Genomic DNA, 22,211 nt, shown 5'->3' on the forward strand with positions numbered 1-22,211 from the left:
TCAGTAGCCACATAAACTCTGAGCATAATCCCATGTATGCCTGTAACCCAAGAACTGAAGAACAGAAACAAAGTCTCTGGGGCTTGTTGATGGTGATCCTAGCTGAACTCCAGGTTCAGTGAGAAACTCTGCCACAAAGGAACAAGACAAGAGAGAAAGATGGAGATGCCCAGTACTGCCCTCTGGTCTCCATACATAAGGCAAGCACACTCACGCATATGATACAAACTCCTATTCTTGCCCACCACCCCAAATATATGTAGATAAAGTAATATCCATGATAGAATACACACACCATCTAAAGGAATATAAAACATGATACACATTTGTATGGAAGTTAGAAAAGGAAGCTTAAGAAACAGTGCCCAATGAAATGAAAAAGAAAATAATAATATGTATATAAAGCCAAGTCTAAATGAATTTTGCCATTAACAGAATAATTTTGGAAACAGAGATAGTAACCAAAAATAGTTTCATATTCCACAATATGAATATGTATCAAATGCTTCATAATATTTACACAGATCCCCCAACTCCTCCAGGATGGAATGTTTCAATGCATAGGAAATGTTAAACAATACCTACAGAGGTTTAAAGGAATGCATAATATAGTTACTTTCAATTTAAAAAAAAAAAAGTTGAGGGATTGGAGAGATGGGTGAGGGGTTAAAAGCAAGTGCTGTTCTTTCAGAGTACACTGGTAAAATTCCCAGAACTCAAGTGATGGTTCACAACCAACCATAACTGCAGGGAATCCAGGGTCCTCTCCTGACATCTGGGGTGCCAGGTTTGCAATGTATACACAGAAATATGTGCAGGCATGCAGTCAGACTAAACACCGACACATACAAAATACTTTTATTTTTAGAGATAAAACTAATGAGCTCATTATTTAAAGTTTCATGCCGTCATTTTTGAAGAGGTACAATGATATTAATGTTCACTTGTACTTTCATTTGTTTCTATAAAACATTACTTTGTTAATGAAATCCTTGAAGGCTTGTTTTACTTGTTTGTTTCTCAATGTGTAAATAAAAGGGTTCAACATGGGAGCAATTGAAGTATTGAGAACAGCCACCCCTTTGGTCAGGGATGCCCTTTCATTTGCAGAAGGTTTGACATACATGAAAATGCAGCTTCCATAAGAGATGGAGATGACAATCATGTGAGAGGAACAGGTGGAGAAAGCCTTTTTCCTCTGACTGGCAGATGGGAACCTGAGAATGGTGCTGATGATACAGATATATGACAAGATCACTAGTGCCAGTGTGAACAGCAGAGTGATGGAGGCAAAATAAAGGCCAAATGCCTCTAAAAGCCTTGTATCTGAGCATGACAGTTGTAAAATAGGGAAGTAGTCACAGCAGAAGTGATCAATGACATTCGAAGCACAAAAATCTAACTTGAGAATAAGCATGAGTAATGGGAAAATGGTCAGAAATCCTGCTAGCCATGAGGTGAGGACAAGAAGGATGCAAACTTTCTGACTCATGATGACAGTGTAGTGCAGTGGCTTGCAGATGGCGACATAGCGGTCATAGGACATGGCAGTTAGAAGAAAGAACTCAGACACTCCCATGGAGATGAAGAAAAATAGCTGAGCCAAACAGTTGTTATAGGAAATGGTCTTGACTTGAGTAATTATTGACTCCAAAAATCTAGGGACAGAAACACTGGTGAACATAATTTCTAGAAAGGAGAAATTCCGGAGGAAAAAGTACATAGGAGTCTTTAACTGAGAGTCTAGCAAGGTGAGGAAGATGATGGTTAGGTTTCCACACACACTTAATACATAAGCTATAAATAAAAAGATAAAAATCACAACCTGAAATCCTGGTGAGTCAGATACGCCCAAGAGCACAAACTCAGTGACCACAGAGTAGTTTCTCATGCTGATTTACTGTCCACAGAATCTATTAATAAAAAAGAAATCAAAGTATAAATTCAATGTAAAATAAACAAAAGTTTAAATACTGATATTACTACATCCAATAAAATAAAGCAATGGAACATTTCCACTAGGATTTTCTCTCTGCTCATTTCCCTTTAACAAAATATTGTTAAAAGAAATATGTAGAAAGGAAATATTTTTGTACATGACTGTTTAAAGCCCTCTTAAGCAATTATACACAAATACTCCACATATTATCCTAATTTCTGTATGTATAACGTACTTTTGAACTATAGATTAATGTAACAATATTTTCATAGCATCTTCATTTTTAATATGAAACATTGTTTTTGTAATCCCAGAGAGAGAGAGAGAGAGAGAGTCCCTGCAAGAAACAGTGCTGGATAATTGGGATAGTCACATGAGGAGGAATGAAACTAGACGCCTGCCTCCCAACTATAGGACAGTCAATAGATTAAACACCTTAGTATTTAATCTTAATGACTCCTAAAAGAAAACATAGGGCAAACATTTTAAAATACAGGTAAAGACTCTGACTAGAACTCTAAAGGCCAAAGAAGTAATAGCAAGTATTTTTTAATGATATTCTGTGACATAAAAAAAAATGTACACAGTAAAGGAAACAGCATAGAGTAAAAAGAAGCCTACACGATGGGGTATCCATGCCCAGCTAGTCATCTGACAGGTCAATATCCAGAACATAAAAAGAACCCAAAAATTAAACACAAAAGAAAACGATCATTCAAATCAAGTGGAAAGAATGAATTGAATAGCTTCATAAAGAAATATAAATGATAAATACATGAAAACAAGAAAAAAGGCACTGGAAAGTAAAACACTTTAAAGGTCTCTGGATAAAATAAAATTGAAATCTGCATAGACCTAACTACAACTTTACCTTCTCTGGCCAGTGTATTTGTCTCTGATACACTCAACTAAAGATGAGAAGGAGGCAGCCACAAGTTTAAGACATGTATGTATCAATGTTGTGATTCACCTTTCTTGAAAACAAAAAATAGAGAGAGAGAAAGAGAAAAAAGTGTGCCTATCATCTTATAACACCCAACCTGGCTTCCCGTTGGTCAAACAATTTCCCTAATAAGTGCATGGACTCAGCCTATGCTCAGGAGATAATTTATTCTCAACTCACTTGGGATTAGTTAAACCCAGGAATAAACTGCCCTACAATGGGCTCTTCTTTGAAATTCTTACTGACATTTTACTAATTAGTAAATTCTGCCAGTGTAGAGCAGAATAGAAAACTAAAAGAGCACTGTGTTAATATCTTTAAAAGTTAGAATTACATTTTGCCCTTGTATTCTGTTTTTTAACTTCAAAATTGATATGTGTTCCATGATATGAGACCCAGAGCTACAGAATTGTGTCCCTACCCTAGCCTACCTTTATTTCAAATCTTTTGATTATTTGAAATAAAATATACTGTATTATACCAAATTGTCTTATATGTTATACAAACATAATCATATACTCATATGTTTTTTCATGTAGATTATTACATTTTACAATTAGAGATTTTGAAACTTTATTATATAGATTTTTCTCCAACCTTCTTATCTTGTTTTTTTCAGCTCACACTGAGCTCCTCTTCATCAGTCTTACAATATGTTACTATTTAGTAAATTCTGCCAGTGCAGAGCAGAATAAGAAACTAAAAAAGCATTGCATTAATATCTTCACAAGTTATGATTATGTCTTGTCCTTGTTTTCATTTTATAATTTCAAAATTGATATTTGCTCCATGATATGAGATCCAGAGCCACAGCAGCCTATCCTTGCCCTGCCCTAGGGGTGTGCATTTCTTTTAACTCTTAATTAGTCTAAAGAAGCTGTCATCAAAAGTCTCCCATCTAAAAAAAGCCAAGGACCAGATGGTTTCAGAGCAGAATTCTACCAGACCTTCAAAGAAGAGCTAATACCAATATTCTTTAAACTATTCCACAAAATAGAAATAAAAGGAACACTACCAAACTCATTCTATGAAACCACAGTCACCTTGGAACCTAAACCTCACAAAGACCCAACAAAGAAAGAGAATTTCAGGCCAATCTCCCTCATGAACATTGACGCAAAAATACTCAACAAAATACTTGCAAACTGAATCCAAGAACACATCAAAGATATCATCCACTACAACCAAGTAGGCTTCATCCCAGGCATTCAGGGGTGGTTCAATATACGGGAATCCATCAATGTGATCCACCACATAAACAAACTGAAGGAGAAAAACCACATGATCATCTCCTTAGATGCTGAAAAGACATTTGGCAAAATCCAACATCCATTCATGTTTAAAGTCTTGGAGAGATCAGGGATACAAGGCACATACCTGAACACAGTAAAGGCAATATATAGCAAGCCTATAGCCAACATCAAACTCAATGGAGCGAAACAAATCAATCCCACTGGAATCAGATACAAGGCAAGGCTGCCCACTCTTTCCGTATCTCTTCAACATTGTTCTTGAAGTCCTTGCTAGAGCAATAAGACAATTAAAGGAGATCAAGAGGATACAGATTGGAAAAGAAGAAGTCAAAGTTTCACTATTTGCAGATGATATGATAGTATACCTGACTGACCCCAAAAATTCTACCAGGGAACTCCTATAGCTGATTAACACCTTCAGCAAAGTGGCTGGATACAAAATTAACTCAAAAAAATCAGTAGCCCTCCTGTATACAAAAGACAAAAGGGACAAAAAAGAAATTAGGGAAACAACACCCTTCACAATAGCCACAAGGACATAAAGTACCTTGGTGTGAACCTAACCAAGCAAGTCAAAGACTTGTACAAAAAAAATTTCCAGTCTCTGAAGAAAGAAATAGACAAAGATATCAGAAAATGTAAAGATCTCCCATGCTCATGGCTTGGCAGGATTAATATAGTAAAAATGGGCATCTTACCAAAAGCAATCTACAGACTCAATGCAATTCCCATCAAATTACCAACACAATTCTTTACAGACCTTGAAAGAAAAATTCTAACCTTCATATGGAGCAACAAGAAACCCAGAATTTCTAAAACAATTCTCTACAGTAAAAGATCTTCAGGAGGTATCTCCATCCTTGATCTCAAGCTGTACTATAGAGCAACAATACTAAAAACTGCATGGTACTGGCATAAAAACAGAATGGTGGATCAATGGAATCGAATAGAAGACCCTGACATAAGTCCACACACTTATGGACACCTGACTTTTGACAAAGATGCCAAAACCATTCAATGGAAAAAAGACAGCATCTTCAACAAATGGTGCTGGTCTAACAGGATGTCTACATGTAGAAAAATACAAATAGATATATACTTATCACCCTAAGCACAAAACTAAAGTCCAAGTGGATCAAAGACCTTAATATAAAACCAAGCACACTGAACCGCTTAGAAGAAAAGTGGGAAAGAGCCCTGAATTAATTGGCACAGGAGACAACTTCCTGAACAGAACACCAACAGCACAGGCTCTAAGAGCAACAATCAATAAATGGGACCTCATGAAACTGAAAAGCTTCTGTAAAGCAAAGGACCCTGTCATCAGAACAAAACGACTGCCTACAGATTGGGAAAGGATCTTCACCAACCCTATCTCTGACAATGGACTGATATCCAATATATATGAAGAACTCAAGAAGTTAAACAGCAACAAACCAAGTAATCCAATTAAAAATGGAGTACAGAGCTAAACAGAGAATTCTCAATAGAGGAATATCGAATGGCAGAAAAACACTTAAAGAAATGTTCAACATCCTTAGTCATAAGGAAAATTCAAATCAAAACGACCCTAAGATTTCACCTTACACCCATGAGAATGGCTTAGATCAAAAATTTAAGTGATAACACATGCTGGAGAGGTTGTGGAGAAAGGGGAACCCTCCTCCACTGCTGGTGGGAATGTAAACTTGTACAACCACTCTGGAAAGCAATCTGGCGCTTCCTCAGACAATTAGGAATAGCACTTCCTCAAGATCCAGCTATACCACTCTTAGGCATATACCCAAAAGAGGCTCAAGTACACATTTGCTCAACCATGTTTGTAGCAGCCTTATTTATAATAGCCAGAAGCTGAAAACAACCCAGATGCCCCTCATTGGAGGAATGGATACAGAAATAGTGGTACATCTACACAATGGAATATTACTCAGCAATGAAAAACAAGGAAATCATGAAATTTGCAGGTAAATGGTAGGAACTGGAAAAGATCATCTTAAGTGAGTTATCCCAGAAGCAGAAAGACACACACAGTATATACTCACTCATATAGACATATAATATAGGATAAACCTACTAAAATCTGTAAACCTAAAGAAACTAATCAAGAGGGAGGACTCTGGCTAAAATTCTGAATCCCTATCCAGAAAGGCAAAGAGGATGGACATCAGAAGAAGGAGAAAAGAGGGAACAAGTCAGGAGCCTGACACAGAGGACCTCTGAAAGGCTCTGCCCTGAAAACTATCAATGCAGATGCTGAGACTTATGGGCAACCTTTGGGCAGAGTGCAGGGAATCTTATGAAAGAAGTAGGAAACAGTAAGATCTGAAGAGGACAGGAACTCCACAAGGAGAGCAACAGAACCAAAAATTTTGAGCACAGGGGTCTTTCCTGAGACTGATACTCCAACCAAGGACTATGCATGGAGATAACCTAAGACCCCTGCACAGATGTAGCCCATGGCAGTTCAGTATCCAAGTGGGTTCCATTGTAATAGGAACAGGGGCTGTCTCTGACATGAACTGATTGGCTGGCTCTTTAATTACCTCCCCCTGAGGGGGAAGCAGCATTACCAGGCCACAGAAGAAGAAGACAATGCAGCCACTCCTGAAGAGACCTAATTGACTAGGATCAGAAGGAAGGAAAAGAAGACCTCCCCTATCAGTGGATTTGGGGAGGGCCTGCATGTAGAGGGTGGAGGAAGGGAGGGATTGGGACAGGAGGAGGGAGGGAACCACAAGGGAGATACAAAGTGAATAAAGTGTAATTAATAAAAAAATTAAAAAAGGAGATGTCCTATATTATATCAAGTTATTTGAATGTATTACACAAACACAATTGCACATTCAAATATTGGATTCTTTCTTATGTGATTTATTGTATTTTATAAGTCTACAAATAAGATACTATAAGATTTTAATACACAAAATGATCTACAGATTTCCTACTTTTTTTTCAGTTAACACTGAGTAATGAAATAATTTTTTTGTCAAGCTGTCTAGAAAAAAACTTCATCCTCTTTTAACAATTACATGAGATATCCAAGAAGATTCATATGTAATTTATTAATTTGATTGTTGGTTCAGATTAAGGTTGGATCTACATTTCATTCACTAGTAAATCTCTGCCATCACAGAACAGCATAAGTAACTTAAAATCATTTAACTACCTTTCTAAATTAGGATTGCATTGCTGGTAAGAGTGCAAACTTAGACAGCCACTGTGGAAATCAGCATGGTGGTTGCTCAGACAGAAAGAACTAGATCTACCTCACGATCCAGCTGTGCTATTCTTGAGCATATACCCAAAGGATGCTTCATCCTACCACAAGGACACTGTTCAACCACATCCATTGGCTTTATAAATTCATAATAAAAATTGGAAACAACCTAGATGTCCCTCAATAGAAGAACTGATAAAGAAAATGTGGTGCATTTACACAATGAAATGTTACTCAGCTGTTTGTTTGTTTGTTTGTTTGTTTTAAGATATCAAGAAATTTTCAGGCAAATGGATAGAAACAGAAAAAAATCATCTGAGTAAAGTAACTGTAACCGAGACCCAGAAAGATAACTGGGGTATGTATTTTCTTATATGTGAATATCAGCTACAATCCATATGGACAGGGAGGTTAGGTATAGAGGAAGAGACTAAGGGGAAGACATGGATCTTCTTGGGATGGGAAATGGGACAGATTTTACATGTGGGCTGGAAGTGTGGAGAGTTATGGGAATAGGAGGACCACATCAAGGGAAGATGTACTTGAGGGAGACCATGCAGGAAAAGACAGCTAGAATTTAGGGGACTTTGAGGGGTGGCAGGGAAACCTAATGCATTGGAAACATTGGAATATCCCAGGCTCTCATTTAATATCTCAGGTGCTCTCAAAAGGCACCTGACTCAACCTGGAAGACTCATATACTCAGACACCTGTCTGAGATCAGAGACTGTAACCCCAGACCTCTCTCACTCAGCTTATGGATCCTATTGTGACTCTCGTGACTTATGAACATGAATCAGCCAGCCGAGTCAGGAATACCTCACCCACAACCAACTCTCACCATCCCCGTGACTGATCCCAAAATATCACCTAACCCTATCAGTGGCCTTGGAGAGGGGCATGGGAGGAAATGAGGGATGGAAGGCAGGATTGGGAGGGGATAAGCAAGGGTGCTACAGCTGGGATACAAAGTGAATAAGCTGTAATTAATAAAATGAAATAATTTTTTAAATCACCTAATGGAATCAAAACCTAGTAAGCTAAGGTAATCCAAAGAATAGAACCGGGCTGGAGAGACGGCTCAAAGGTTAAGAACACTTGTTGTTCTTCCAAAGGTCCTGAGCTCAATTCCAAGCAACCACGTGGTGACTCACAACCAACTTTACTGTAATCTGGTGCCCTCTGCTGGCCTGCAGGTGTACATGCCGGCAGAATAGTATACACTGTATAAATAATAAATAAATAAATCTAAAAAAAAAAGGAAAGAACAACAACAAAAAAGGAATAGATCCAAGTGTATACCCTGAAGGTAGATCAGAAAACTCTTAAAAGAGATACATACATCCCAGTTTTCAATAAACAACATCAATAACAAAAGTAATACATATCCTTAAAAAAAATTACCAATCACATAGTAATGGACCTCAATAAGAACAACTTAGATGAAACTCTGCCCAAAGTATGGAAAAGAACAATTGTAAATTTGTTCAAAAAATTGAAAACAAATGTGAATGAAATTAATCCACTTAAAGAAAATAGGAATATCAAATTACATTCCCTCAACAGTATAGAAACATCTCTCTTATCCATATCTATGCCAACAAGCTATCTTTTGTCTTTTTTCTCACAGTCACTCTTTTTTTAACTTTTATTAATTACACTTTATTCACTTTGTATCCCCCCCATAATCCCTTCCTTTCTCCCCTCCCAATCCCACCTTCCCTCCCTCTTCTTCACACATGCCCCTCCCCAAGTCCACTGATAGGGGAGGTCCTCCTCTTCTTCCTTCTGATCTTAGTCTATCAGATCACATCAGGAGTGGCTGCACTGTCTTCTTCTGTGGCCTGGTAAGGCTGTTCCCCCCTCAGGGGGAGGTGATCAAAGAGCAGGCCAATCAGTTTATGTCAGAGGCAGTCCCTCTTCCCATTACTATGGAACCCACTTGGACACTAAACTGCCATGGGCTACATCTGAGCAGGGATTCTAGGTTATCTCCATGCATGGTACTTGGCTGGAGTATGAGTCTCTGGGAAGACCCCTGTGTTCAAATTTTCTGGTTCTGTTGCTCTCCATGTGGAGTTCCTGCCCTCTCCAGATCTTACTATTTCCCACTTCTTTCATAAGATTCCATACACTCTGCCCAACAGTTGGCCATAAATCATTACAGAAATGTATGGATAATCTTACAAATTTAAAAATAGAATTAATATACCATCTAACAATTATACTGCCAGGCATATTTTTAAAGAAAATAAAATCTTTATCCTATAGATAAATTGCCACTTAGATTTTCATTGCAGCTTTGTCAACAATAAGGGAGACACAAAAATGACTGACTGTCAACAGATAAATGGATAAAGAAAATTTTTGGTAGAAGAGAGAGAGAAATGCATAGGCACACACACATGGAGTAAAATATTATATATAGCCTTAAAATGCCTATCTTTGCCACAATACAGAAGAACCTGAATGGCATCATGATAACTAAGATAAACTAGACACAGAAAGACAGTTTCCCTTATATGCAGAACTAAGAAAGTTGTACAGCTAGAGCCCCAGTATGGCTGCCAGGAACTGAAGGATAAAAGAAATGAAAACATACTGGTCAGAGTGTATATATATCAATTCCAGGCCTGAAGAGATTGCTCACTTGCTACAGTGTTTACTGTCAAAGCATGAAAACCGGAGTTACATCTTCAGTACCTACATAAAATGGGGTGTAGCAACATACACCTAAAATCACAGAGCAGTAAAGGCAGACACAGGAGCATCCCTGGGGCTTCCTAATCAGCCAGTCCAGCTGAGTTGGTGAGCCCAAGGTTTTCTATCCCATAAGCAAACAAAGATGAGTAAGTTCTAAGATTCTAAAACACACCACGTTAACTATAGTTAATAATCACGTTTCATACACTTAGGAGTTGATAAGACATCTTAAATCTCCTCATTACAAAAGTAAGTAACGAACATGGCAATGTGTTGGCTAATCTTATGTTAACTTGACACAAACTATAGCCATCTGAGAGGAAGGAATGGCAGTTGGAAATAGGTCTCCTTAAGACTGGGCTACAGAAAAATCAAATCTGTGCTGCACTTTCTTAATTAGTGATAGATGTGGGAGGGCCCAGCCCATTGTGGGCGATGTCACCCTGGGATGGTGGCTCTGGTTTCTAAGACAGCAAGCTGAGCAAGCCATGAGAAGCACACCAGTAAGCAGCATTCTTCCACACCTCTGTATCAGCTCTTGCCTCCATATTTCTGCCCTGCTTGAGTTCCAGACCACACTACATTTGATGATGAACTGTTATACGGAAGTATGAGTGACATAACCCCTTTCCTCTCTGGGTTTCTTTTGGTCATAGTGTTTCATCACAGCAGTAGTATCCCTAGCTAAGAGAGTAGTCATTTTTCATTGTTCATGTATATATAAACATACATATGTATGTTTTATTTTATCAAACATGCCTCAATAAAGCTGGGAAAACATTGGCTCCAGAAAAAAGAAAAAAGAAAGTAGGAATAAACTTCTGAGTGAATTCCAAAAGAACATAAATAAGCAGCTAAATGAAATTCAGTATATGAAATTAGAATGAAAATAAGGAGGTAGAAATGCTGAAGAAAAGCCAAACTGAAATGGAGTTGGAGATGAAAATGTCTATAAACCAAGAGAGAAGCATGGGGGAAAGCCTGAACGACAGAATGGACCATGTACAGAACAGAATATCAGGGCTTAAAAACAAAAAGAAGAATTAGATTGTGTGTCCAAAGAAAATGGCAAATGTTTAGTCACATAAATGGTATATACAGATAATTGGGAGGATGTAAAACACCAATGTGTGAATTATGGACATAGAAGATCAATTCTATGTCAAAGATATCTAAAATAGTTTTAGTAAAATGTAGAATAAAAATTTCCAAATATGTGGAAAGAGGTGCCTACCAAGGTACAAAAAATGTGCAGAAGAGTAAACAGAACCAGAAAATAAACTCCTCAACCAAATCACAGTCAGAGCACATAGTCACTGTGATGTTCGGTGTCACTTGTAACTTGACAGAGTCTAGGATCACCTAGTAAATAGGCTTCTAGGTGTGTTTTGGTCTCTACCAAGGTTTAAATTAACTGAGTTAAGATGATACAAAGAGTTAAGAGATACAAAGGAAAATCTTATCTTGAAAAACAAAATAAAACAGAGAGAGAGAGAGAGAGAGAGAGAGAGAGGTGTTTCCTAATATACATATCTATATTCGGAAAAATTTGTATGGAAAAATAATGTCCATGATAAAAACAAGCTAAAGAAATTTATGCCCACTGCAGAGCAAAAAGAAGGATAAGCCTACCCAAGATACTATTGAAAATAAATAAACAACATTAAAACAGTTAAGTAAAGCAATATAAAAAAGAAAGTCCAGTAAAATTAATAAAAATTAATGCCCCTCAGTTGAGGAATGGATACAAAAATTGTGGTACATCTACACAATGGGATATTACTCAGCAATGAAAAACAAGGAAATCATGAAATTTGCAGGTGAATGGTGGGAACTGGAAAAGATCATCCTGAGTGAGGTATCCCAGAAGCAGAAAGACACACAGGGTATATACTCACTCTTAAGTGGATACTAGACATATAATATAGGATAAACATACTAAAATCTGTACAACTAAGGAAGCTAATCGGGAAGGAGGACTCTGGCTAAGATGCTCAATCCCCATTCAGAAAGGCAAAGAGGATGGACTTCGGAGGAGGGAAAAAACAGGGAAGAGGACAGGAGCCTACCACAGAGGGCCTCTGAAAGGCTCTACCCTGCAGGGCATTGAGGCAGATGTTGAGACTCATAGCCAAACTTTGGGCAGAGTGCAGGGAATCTTATGAAAGAAGTGGGAGATAGTAAGACCTGGAGTGGACAGGAGCTCCACAAGGACAGTGACAAATCCAAAAAGTCTGGGCACAGGGGTCTTTTCTGAGACTGATACTCCAGCCAAGAACCACTCATGGAGATGGCCTGGAACCCCTGCATGGAGGTAGCCTATGGCAATTCAGTATCCAGGTGGCCTCCATAGTAATGGGAAAAGGGACTGTCTGTGACATGAACTGATTGGCCTGCTCTTTGATCACCTCCCCCTGAGGGGGGAGCAGCCTTACCAGGCCACAGAAAACAATGCAGCCACTCCTGATGAGACCTGATAGACTAGGGTCAGAGGGGAAGGGAGGAGGACTTACCCTATCACCGGACTGGGAGAGGGACATGGGTGGGGAAGAGGGAAGATGGGATTGAAAGGGGAGGAGGGAGGGAGGTACAGGGGGGATACAAAGTGAATAAACTGTAATTAATAAAAATAAAAATAATTCAAAAATGAAAAGAAAAAATTCTCCATTTCTCAGAATGAAGATTCTTAGATTGACATATTATCATTTATTTCTTGGGTCATGTGAAATCTCAGATGGAATTCAATATATCTGAATAAACTATCTAGGTATCATAAAAAATTAAAATTACAAAGCAACTTTTCAGTAATAATTCTGGTTCCTTTCCTCTAACTCCTTCCAGATCCTCTCTTCTTCCCTATCCATCCAACTTTAAGTTCTTTCTCAAAAACAGACAAACCCAATACAACAACAACAAAAAAAGCCCAAACCAAGAAAACAAAATAAAACCACACCCAAATTAAAAAAAAAAACTATAACCAAATAAAATCACACAAAAGAGGTGGGGGAGTGGAGTCCATTACTCGTTGCTAACTACTCCAAAACATGAGGCCTGTCCTGGAGTGGTTGATATACCCAGTGTCACTCTACTAGAGAAAACCGATGTTCCCTATCCAGCAGGTATAAGGGACACTGTAGTGGTCAATATTTACAATATTGGCTAGGTTTTCATTCATTTATTCATTCATTATTTTAAATATGTGAGACACAAACCATCGCATCGAAGTTGGGCAAGACAAACCAATAGAAGGAAAAGAGCCCAAGAGAAGGTGAAATCAGAGGCTTGCTGCTTCAGTCTCTGTGAGTTCCTCCGAGCTTTGCTTGTGTTGACTTAAAGGGCCTTGTTTTCTTGGTGTCCTCCATCCTCTCTGATTCTTACACTCTCTCTATCTTTTCCTCCAGGAGTTCCAGGTACTCTACAGTGAGGAATTTGGTGGAGACAATCTGCTTAGGAAATGAGTGATCCAAGATCTCTCACTCTCTGTATAATGTCTGGCTATGGGTCTCAGTGTTTGTTCCCAGCTTCTGTAGGAAGAAGATTCTCCGATGATAGCTGAACAAGCTAGCACTGAACTTATGAGCATAATATCACTATAAGTCATTTTCTCACTATATATTTTTGGTATTTTTAGACCAGTATTATGAACTTTTGGCTTTACCCTCATTTGCCCTTAGAAAATTTTTATTATTCACCAATAAAGCATTAAACTATACAGCTAACAAAAGGCAAATATAATCTTAGATTACCTAAAATAAGTGTTACCTTAAAAACAGCCCTGCATAGACTTTATGTGAAATAAACACAAACACAGAAAGAGTAAATTCTACCTTTTAATCAATACAAAACTAGTTTTACCCACTAGAACAAAATAGATCATGTAATATAATTTCAAAATATGGTCTGATATAATCTACCTAGTTTGACCAAAGTTGAGAAGTTAACTCAAAAATATAACTCTAAAAACCAGAACTAAAATGCATTACACTCCATGTGTAGACAGTCATTGCCAGAAACCACTGGTAATTAAGTGACAATTACAGTTAAAGGCATCAGATATCTCCCTGTGATTTATGGACACCAAGGTCTCAAAACCACAAATGCTATTACTATTTCCCTTGGTTACTCAACATAATAAACATGATTAAGATTCTACTCTTGAAGGTACCACACAATTTGGATGCAGGAACTAGAGACATCACCTTCAAACCACCCAAGGAACTTCCTTCTTGCTACAAGCTTTCACCATGCAGAGAAGTTTCATACCCGCTGTTGGGGGAGCAAAGACATCAATGATCTTAACCACGACTAGACACTGAGTGCTGCAGTGCTGTCCTGCTAGACAAGATGTGTGCACTAGCACAATAGTGTCAAGACTGCTCGGGATAAGTCATCACCTTCTGACGGGATTAGAGGCCTGTTCCATAGGACAGAATCCATACTGTTTGCTATAATCTTGGTCAAAAATCCATGGATTTGTTTTGTTTCATCAGGAGCCCGACAGAGTTGTCTTCTGAGAGGATCTACCCAGCAAAGCCTCAAAACAGATGCTGAGACTCACAGCCAAACACAGTGTGATGTGCAGGGAGTCTTGTGGAAAAGTGGGAGGAAAGAGAAAAGGACTTGGAGGTGACGGGAGCTCCACAAGAAAACCAACAGAGCCAACTAACCAGGGCCCAGAGGGGCTTGCTGAGACTGAAGCATCAACCAAGGACCATGCAGGAAATGGACCTAAGGTCCCCTACAAAGATGTAGTATATGGGCAGCATAGACTTCGTGTGGCTCCTCTAGTAAAGGAAGTGGGAGCTACATTGGACACAGACTCACTTCCCAGCGTGAGGGCCTGGGACTTGGAGAGGAGGAAGAATCGGCCTGAAACAAGGAAGTAAAGTGAATTGAAAAATTAAAAAATAATAATAATAACTTGAGGCATATCATTGACTTAGTTGCAAAGTCTTCCAAAATTTAGTTTCTGAAGGTAAACAGTATTATTTAGAAAATGCTCTTCTCACAATAGATGGTGTCTATAAATTCTAATACAAAAAAAAAAATACATGTAAAATAAGGGGTATAAAAAGCCTACTGAGGCAATGAAGTATCTTGATTTACATGACTAATTTTTAAAAATAATAAGACTAAAAAAATAATTTTAAAGTGCTTTAAATTATAATCTCATAAATTAAAGGTAATTATGTAAGGTTAAAAAAAATCCATGGATTTAGAGGTCATAAATCCAATTTATTTTAGATAGTCATGTTGTCATGCTGGGAGCCAAAGCTATCTATGGAAGCCAAAGTCAAAGCTATCTAGTGGAGACAAAGGTAGTTACTGAAGCCAAAGCCAAGTAGAGAGCAAAGGTCATTTAGTGGAGACCTAAGGCTGTTTAGTGAGAGTGTTATCTAAGACCCTAAATCATGGGTGATAGATTGTGAGGACATCCATTTGTTAGAGCATCCGTAAGATATCTTTAGAAACCATCCTTATGGTATCTTGCAGGTACAATATTTAACCCATGAAAGCACTCTTCCTATTTCCTGCAGCAATAGATTAACCTTCCCCCTTTCCTGTCTTCTCCCTATATAAGTTGGGTAAAAATTTCTAATAAACAGAAGCCTTGATCAGATGAACAGACTTGGCTTTCATTCCTGCGTCTCTTGTCCCCTCTTCCCCATTCCTTCCATTCTCCTACTTTAGGAACCCCGTTGAAGCCCCGCCGGTTGGGGCATTGTCATATATCTTCTAAATAGTTATATTTATATCAGAAAACCTGGTTGCTCTTATTTATTGCCAGAAAAGAAACTTTTGCAAGGAAGCAGCAGTCAGTGGAGGCAAGCATTTTTGGTATGCAGGGTGACTGGGGCAGCCTGAATGGGGCATCTATTTTAGTCACCTTCCACCAAGGCTCAGGGAGCATCAAGAAAGAGAAGATGGGGGGTTGGGGATTTAGCTTAGTGGTAGAGCGCTTGCCTAGCAAGCGCAAGGCCCTGGGTTCGGTCCTCAGCTCTGGAAAAAAAAAAAAAAAAGAAAGAGAAGATGGAAAAAATGTAAGAACCAAGAGATGGGATGAGTGCTATTAATACCATCTTCTGGACATGGCCTGTCTACCACGCGCACGATACCACAGGAGCTGTGTGACCTGCACAAGACCTATCCATGATCAAGGCAGCCAAATTCCAGCCAGAGAAGGGAGGTGGTCGCCAGACCCCACCCCTTGCCGAGGAGCCATTGGCAGTGCGTAGCTGGTGGAAGAGGGAGATTCTTTTTGAGGATATGGCCACTGGAGGATCCTCATGCTGCAGAAGATGACCTCACTTCTAGGAACAAACAGTAAAAAAAGGGGAAGGGCATGAAGTTGGAGAGGGTGAGATGGAAGGGAGAAATTGGGGTAAGTATATTTCGTTGTAAGCATTTATAAATTCCTAAAACATAAAAAATTTAAGTTAAGCTATTAGCTAACAAATAATGTTAATATCAGAATTTTCCACTGTCTTATATATGTAGTTACATAGATATATATTTCCTCTAATTTCCATACAATTTTAATAACATCCAGAATGACTGGAATAGTAACAGTATCAGCTTACGACTATGATCTGATCCAGAGAAATGAGTATAAAAAATTCCTCCTCTCTTTCACTGGGAATGTTTTTATATATTAGTTTGTAATTTTATAGTTAGTATATGCATTAATTTGACTGAATAAATAAAGAGCAAAAATTTTAAGAAGAGTAACAAACAGAAAGCATTTATATTTTTAATTTATTTATATTTATTACAATTTATTCACTTTGTATTCCAGCTGTAGACCCCTCCCTTGTCTCCTCCCAGTCCCACCCTCCCTTTCTCTTCCTCCCCTATACCCCTCCCCTAATACACTGATACAGAAGGTCCTCCTCCCTTTCTATCTGCCTCTAGCCTATCAGGTCTCATCAGGACTGGTTGCATTGTCTTCTTCTGTGGACTGACAAGGTTGCACCCCCCATGGGGAGGTGATCAGAGAGCCTGTCACTGAGTTCATGTCAGAGACAGTCCCTGCTCCCCTTACTAGGGAATCCAAGGAGACTGAGCTGCCATGGGCTACTTCTGAGCAGAGGTTCTAGGTCCTCTCCATGTATGGTCCTGGGTTGGAGTATTGGTCTCTGCATAATTCCATGTATCATGAGATACTGATTTATGATCTCTTCTCTGCCACCAGCTCAAGGCACTAATTCATTGTAATGAAATTGCAGTACACTGGGCATGGGAGATGGCCCAGTGGTTAAGAGTGCTTGCTGCACATTCATGGGGAGCAGAGTTTGGGTATCAGTAGCCACATAAACTCTGAGCATAATCCCATGTATGCCTGTAACCCAAGAACTGAAGAACAGAAACAAAGTCTCTGGGGCTTGTTGATGGTGATCCTAGCTGAACTCCAGGTTCAGTGAGAAACTCTGCCACAAAGGAACAAGACAAGAGAGAAAGATGGAGATGCCCAGTACTGCCCTCTGGTCTCCATACATAAGGCAAGCACACTCATGCATATGATACAAACTCCTATTCTTGCCCACCACCCCAAATATATGTAGATAAAGTAATATCCATAATAGAATACACACACCATCTAAAGGAATATAAAACATGATACACATTTGTATGGAAGTTAGAAAAGGAAGCTTGAGAAACAGTGCCCAATAAAATAGAGAAGAAAATAATAATAATAACAAGCATATAATTCCAAGTGTAAATGAATTTTACCATTAGCATCAAATTTTACAGACACAGATTGCAACCAAATAAGGCTCTAATTCCAAAATATGAATATCTAAAAAATGTTCCATAACATTTTACAGTAATCTCACCTCCTGAAAGGTGAAATGTTACAACACAGAGTAAATGCCAAACAATACCTTCATAGTTTTAAAGGAACATATTACATGGTAACTCTCCATTGTAAAAATAAATTGGAGCCAGAGTAATGGGTGAGGAGTTAAAAGTATTTGCTGTTCTTTCTGAGAACACTGTGAAATTCCTGAGAACCAACAATACGACTATTTGTAAATCTGCTTCCAAGGTACCCAATGCCCTCTTCTGGCTTCTGTGGAAACCAGACTTCAACTTGGTACACAGAAATAAATTTAACCAAAACACTAACATGCACAAAATAAAATTTTTAAGAAACTAAAAACAATGAGCTCTTATTATAAAATTCCATTCCTCCCTTTGGAAGGGCACAATAATATTCAGGTTAACCAGTACTTTCATTTATTTCTATAAAACATTATTTTATTAATCAAATACTTGAAGGCTTGTTTTACTTGTTGATTTCTCAATGTGTAAATAAAAGGGTTCAACATGGGAGCAATTGAAGTATTGAGAACAGCCACCCCTTTGGTCAGGGATGCCCTTTCATTTGCAGAAGGTTTGACATACATGAAAATGCAGCTTCCGTAAGAGATGGAGATGACAATCATGTGAGAGGAACAGGTGGAGAAAGCCTTTTTCCTCTGACTGGCAGATGGAGATCTCAGAATGGTGCTGATGATACAGATATATGACAAGATCACTAGTGCCAGTGTAAACAGCAGAGTGATGGAGGCAAAATAAAGACCAAATGCCTCTAAAAGCCTTGTATCTGAGCATGACAGTTGTAAAATAGGGAAGTAGTCACAGCAGAAGTGATCAATGACATTTGAAGCACAAAAATCTAACTTGAGAATAAGCATAAGTAATGGGAAAATGGTCAGAAATCCTGCCAGCCATGAGGTGAGGACAAGAAGGATGCAAACTTTCTGACTCATGATGACAGTGTAGTGCAGTGGCTTGCAGATGGCGACATAGCGGTCATAGGACATAGCAGTTAGAAGAAAGAACTCAGACACTCCCATGGAGATGAAGAAAAATAGCTGAGCCAAACAGTTGTTATAGGAAATGGTCTTGACTTGAGTAATTATTGACTCCAAAAATCTAGGGACAGAAACACTGGTGAACATAATTTCTAGAAAGGAGAAATTCTGGAGGAAAAAGTACATAGGAGTCTTTAACTGAGAGTCTAGCAAGGTGAGGATGATGATGGTTAGGTTTCCACACACACTTAATACGTAAGCTATAAATAAAAAGATAAAAATCACAACCTGAAGTTCTGGTGAGTCAGATATGCCCAAGAGCACAAACTCAGTGATCATAGAGTCGTTTCTCATGTTGATTTATTGTCCATAGAGTCTATTGTTTAAAAAAAAATCAGAGCATAAATTTAATGTAAAGAAATAAAGTTTAAATATTGATATTACTATAACCAATGAAATGAAACAGTATGTGCTCATTCCTGTTAAACAGGAAACATCTCATTAAAAGGAAAAATAATTGTAGATATATAAAGTCCCCTTCAACAATTATACACAAAACCCATACATACAGCCATAATTGATATATGTGCAGAGTATCTTTTTGTTTTTTATTAATTACAGTTTATTCACTTTGTATCCCAACTATAGCCCCCCCTTGTCTCCTTCCAATCTCACTCTCCCTCTTCTCTATCCATGCCCCTCCCCCAGTCCACTGATGGGGGAGGTTCTCCTTCCCTTCCATCTGATCCTATTCTATCAGGTCTCATCAGGACTGGCTGTACTGTCCTCCTCTGTGGCCTGGTAAGGCTGCTTCCCCATCAGGGGGAGGTGATCAAAGAACCAGACACTGAGTTCATGTCAGAGACAGTCCCTCTTTCATTTACTAGGGAACCCACTTGGACACTGAACTGCCATGGGCTACATCTGTGCAGGGGTTCTAGGTTATCTCCATGAATGGTCCTTAGTTGTAGTATCAGTCTCAGAAAAGACCCCTGTACCCAGATTTGTTTTGCTCCCCTTGTGGAGCTCCTGTCCCCTCCAGGTCTTTCTATCGCCCCCTTCTTTCATAAGATTCCCTATGCAGGATATCTTTGAACTATAGATTTGTATAACAATATTTTAATTGTACCTTAATTTTCAAAATGAAACATTGTTTTCTGATTTCATGTATTGTATGCTTTCAGGACTGAATATATAACATTTGATTTTAATTAAATAATTTCCAAACTTCTCTGGTTTATTGGTAGAAACTGAGCACCCAATCATATTTCCTAAACTTCAATACTGTCATAGTTATTTGTAACCTTAATGTATTTGCTAAACTGGTGGATCAATGGAATCGAATAGAAGACCCTGACATAAATCCACACACTTATGGATACCTGGTTTTTTACAAAGATGCCAAAACCATTCAATGCAAAAAGAACAGCATCTTCAACAAATGGTGGTGGTCTAACTGGATGTCTACATGTAGAAAAATGGCAAATAGATCGATACTTATTACCCTGCACAAAACTAAAGTCCAAGTGGATCAAAGACCTCAACATAAAACCAGATACACTAAATCAGCTAAAAGAAAGAGTGGAGAAGAGCCTTGAACTCATTGGCACAGGAGACAACTTCCTGAACAGAACACCAACAGCACAGGCTCTAAGAGCAAAACTCAATAAATGGGACCTCACGAAACTGAAAAGCTTCTGTAAAGCAAAGGACACTGTCTTCAGAACAAAACGACTGCCTACAGATTGGGAAAGGATCTTCACCAACCCTATATCTGACAGAGGACTAATATCCAGTATATATAAAGAACTCAAGAAGTTAAACAGCAACAAATCAAGTAATCCAATTAAAAATGGAGTACAGAGCTAAACAGAAAATTCTTAATAAAGGAATATCGAATGGCAGAGAAACACTTAAAGAAATGTTCAACCTCATTAGCCATCAGGGAAATGCAGATCAAAACGACCCTAAGATTTCACCTTACACACATCAGAATAGCTAAGATCAAAAACTCAAGTGACAACACATGCTGGAGAGGTTGTGGAGAAAGGGGAACCCTCCTCCACTGCTGGTGGGAATGTAAACTTGTACAACCACTCTGGAAAGCAATCTGGCACTTTCTCAGACAACTAAGAATAGCACTTCCTCAAGATCCAGCTATACCACTCCTAGGCATATACCCAAAAGACGTTCAAGTACACAATAAGGACATTTGCTCAACCATGTTTGTAGCAGCTTTATTTGTAATAGCCAGAAGCTGGAAACAGCCCAGATACCCCTCAGTGGAGGAATGGATGCACAAATTGTGGTATATCTACACAATGGAATATTACTCAGCAATAAAAAATAAGGAAATCATGAAATTTGCAGGTAAATGATGGGATCTGGAAAAGATCATCCTGAGTGAGTTATCCCAGAAGCAGAAAGATGCACATGGTATATACTCACTTATATAGACATATAATATAGGATAAACCTACTAAAATCTGTACACCTAAAGAAACTAATCAAGAGGGAGGACTCCTGCTAAAATGCTCAATTCCTATCCAGAAAGGCAAAGAGGATGGACATCAGAAAAAGGAGAAAAGGGGGAACAAGTCAGGAACCTGACACAGAGGACCTCTGAAAGGCTCTGCCATGCAGTCTATTAAAGCAGATGCTGAGACTTATGGGCAACCTTTGGGCAGAGTGCAGGGAATCTTATGAAAGAACTGGGAAACAGTAAGATCTGTAGAGGACAGGAACTCCACCAGGAGAGCAACAGAACCAAAAAAATCTGAGCGCAGGGGTCTTTCCTGAGACTGATACTCCAACCAAGGACTATGCATGGAGATAACCTGAGACCCCTGCACAGATGTAGACCATGACAGTTCAGTATCCAAGTGTACTCCATAGTAATGGGAACAGAGACTCTCTGACATGAACTGATTGGCCTGCTCTTTAATTACCTCCCCCTGAGGGGGAAGCAGCCTTAGCAGGCCACAGAGGAAGACAATACAGTTATTCCTGATGAGACCTAAATGACTAGTATCAGAAGGAAGGAAAGGAAGACCTCCCCTATCAGTGGACTTGGGGAGGGGCATGCATGCGGAGGGTGGAGGAAGGGAGGGATTGGGATGGGAGGAGGGGAGGAACCACAGGGGGGATACAAAGTGAATAAACTGTAATTAATAAAGAATTTAAAATATATATGCTATTTAAAATGACTGGGAAATAAATATGTTTACCAACACAAATATAAGGTTTTCGTTTATTATAAAAACAAATAAATTCATGATTTGTGACAATTAAAACAAGAACAAGAGAAAATAATTTAAAGAGATCTGGGGATAAATAA

The 22,211-nt window shown here is 38.6% G+C and overlaps 2 protein-coding genes across 2 annotated transcripts; both read right to left on the reverse strand.

Moving 5' to 3' along the window:
- Positions 1-952: 952 nt before the first annotated feature.
- Positions 953-1,891, reverse strand: LOC110542731 (olfactory receptor 6C3-like). Its single transcript, XM_021629257.1, has one exon. The coding sequence runs from the start codon at positions 1,889-1,891 to the stop codon at positions 953-955; it is 939 nt and encodes a 312-aa protein (XP_021484932.1).
- A 16,398-nt stretch (positions 1,892-18,289) lies between these two features.
- Positions 18,290-19,228, reverse strand: LOC132655369 (olfactory receptor 6C3-like). Its single transcript, XM_060388382.1, has one exon. It carries the CDS (start codon positions 19,226-19,228, stop codon positions 18,290-18,292), a length of 939 nt encoding a protein of 312 aa, XP_060244365.1.
- Positions 19,229-22,211: the final 2,983 nt, after the last annotated feature.

Source organism: Meriones unguiculatus, chromosome 7, assembly GCF_030254825.1.
Source record: "Meriones unguiculatus strain TT.TT164.6M chromosome 7, Bangor_MerUng_6.1, whole genome shotgun sequence".
NCBI classification, from domain to species: domain Eukaryota; kingdom Metazoa; phylum Chordata; class Mammalia; order Rodentia; family Muridae; genus Meriones; species Meriones unguiculatus.

Excerpts from the sequence above, each read along its gene's own strand:
- LOC110542731 (XM_021629257.1), bottom strand. The coding sequence starts at position 1,891 with ATGAGAAACTACTCTGTGGTCACTGAGTTTGTGCTCTTGGGCGTATCT.
- LOC132655369 (XM_060388382.1), bottom strand. The coding sequence starts at position 19,228 with ATGAGAAACGACTCTATGATCACTGAGTTTGTGCTCTTGGGCATATCT.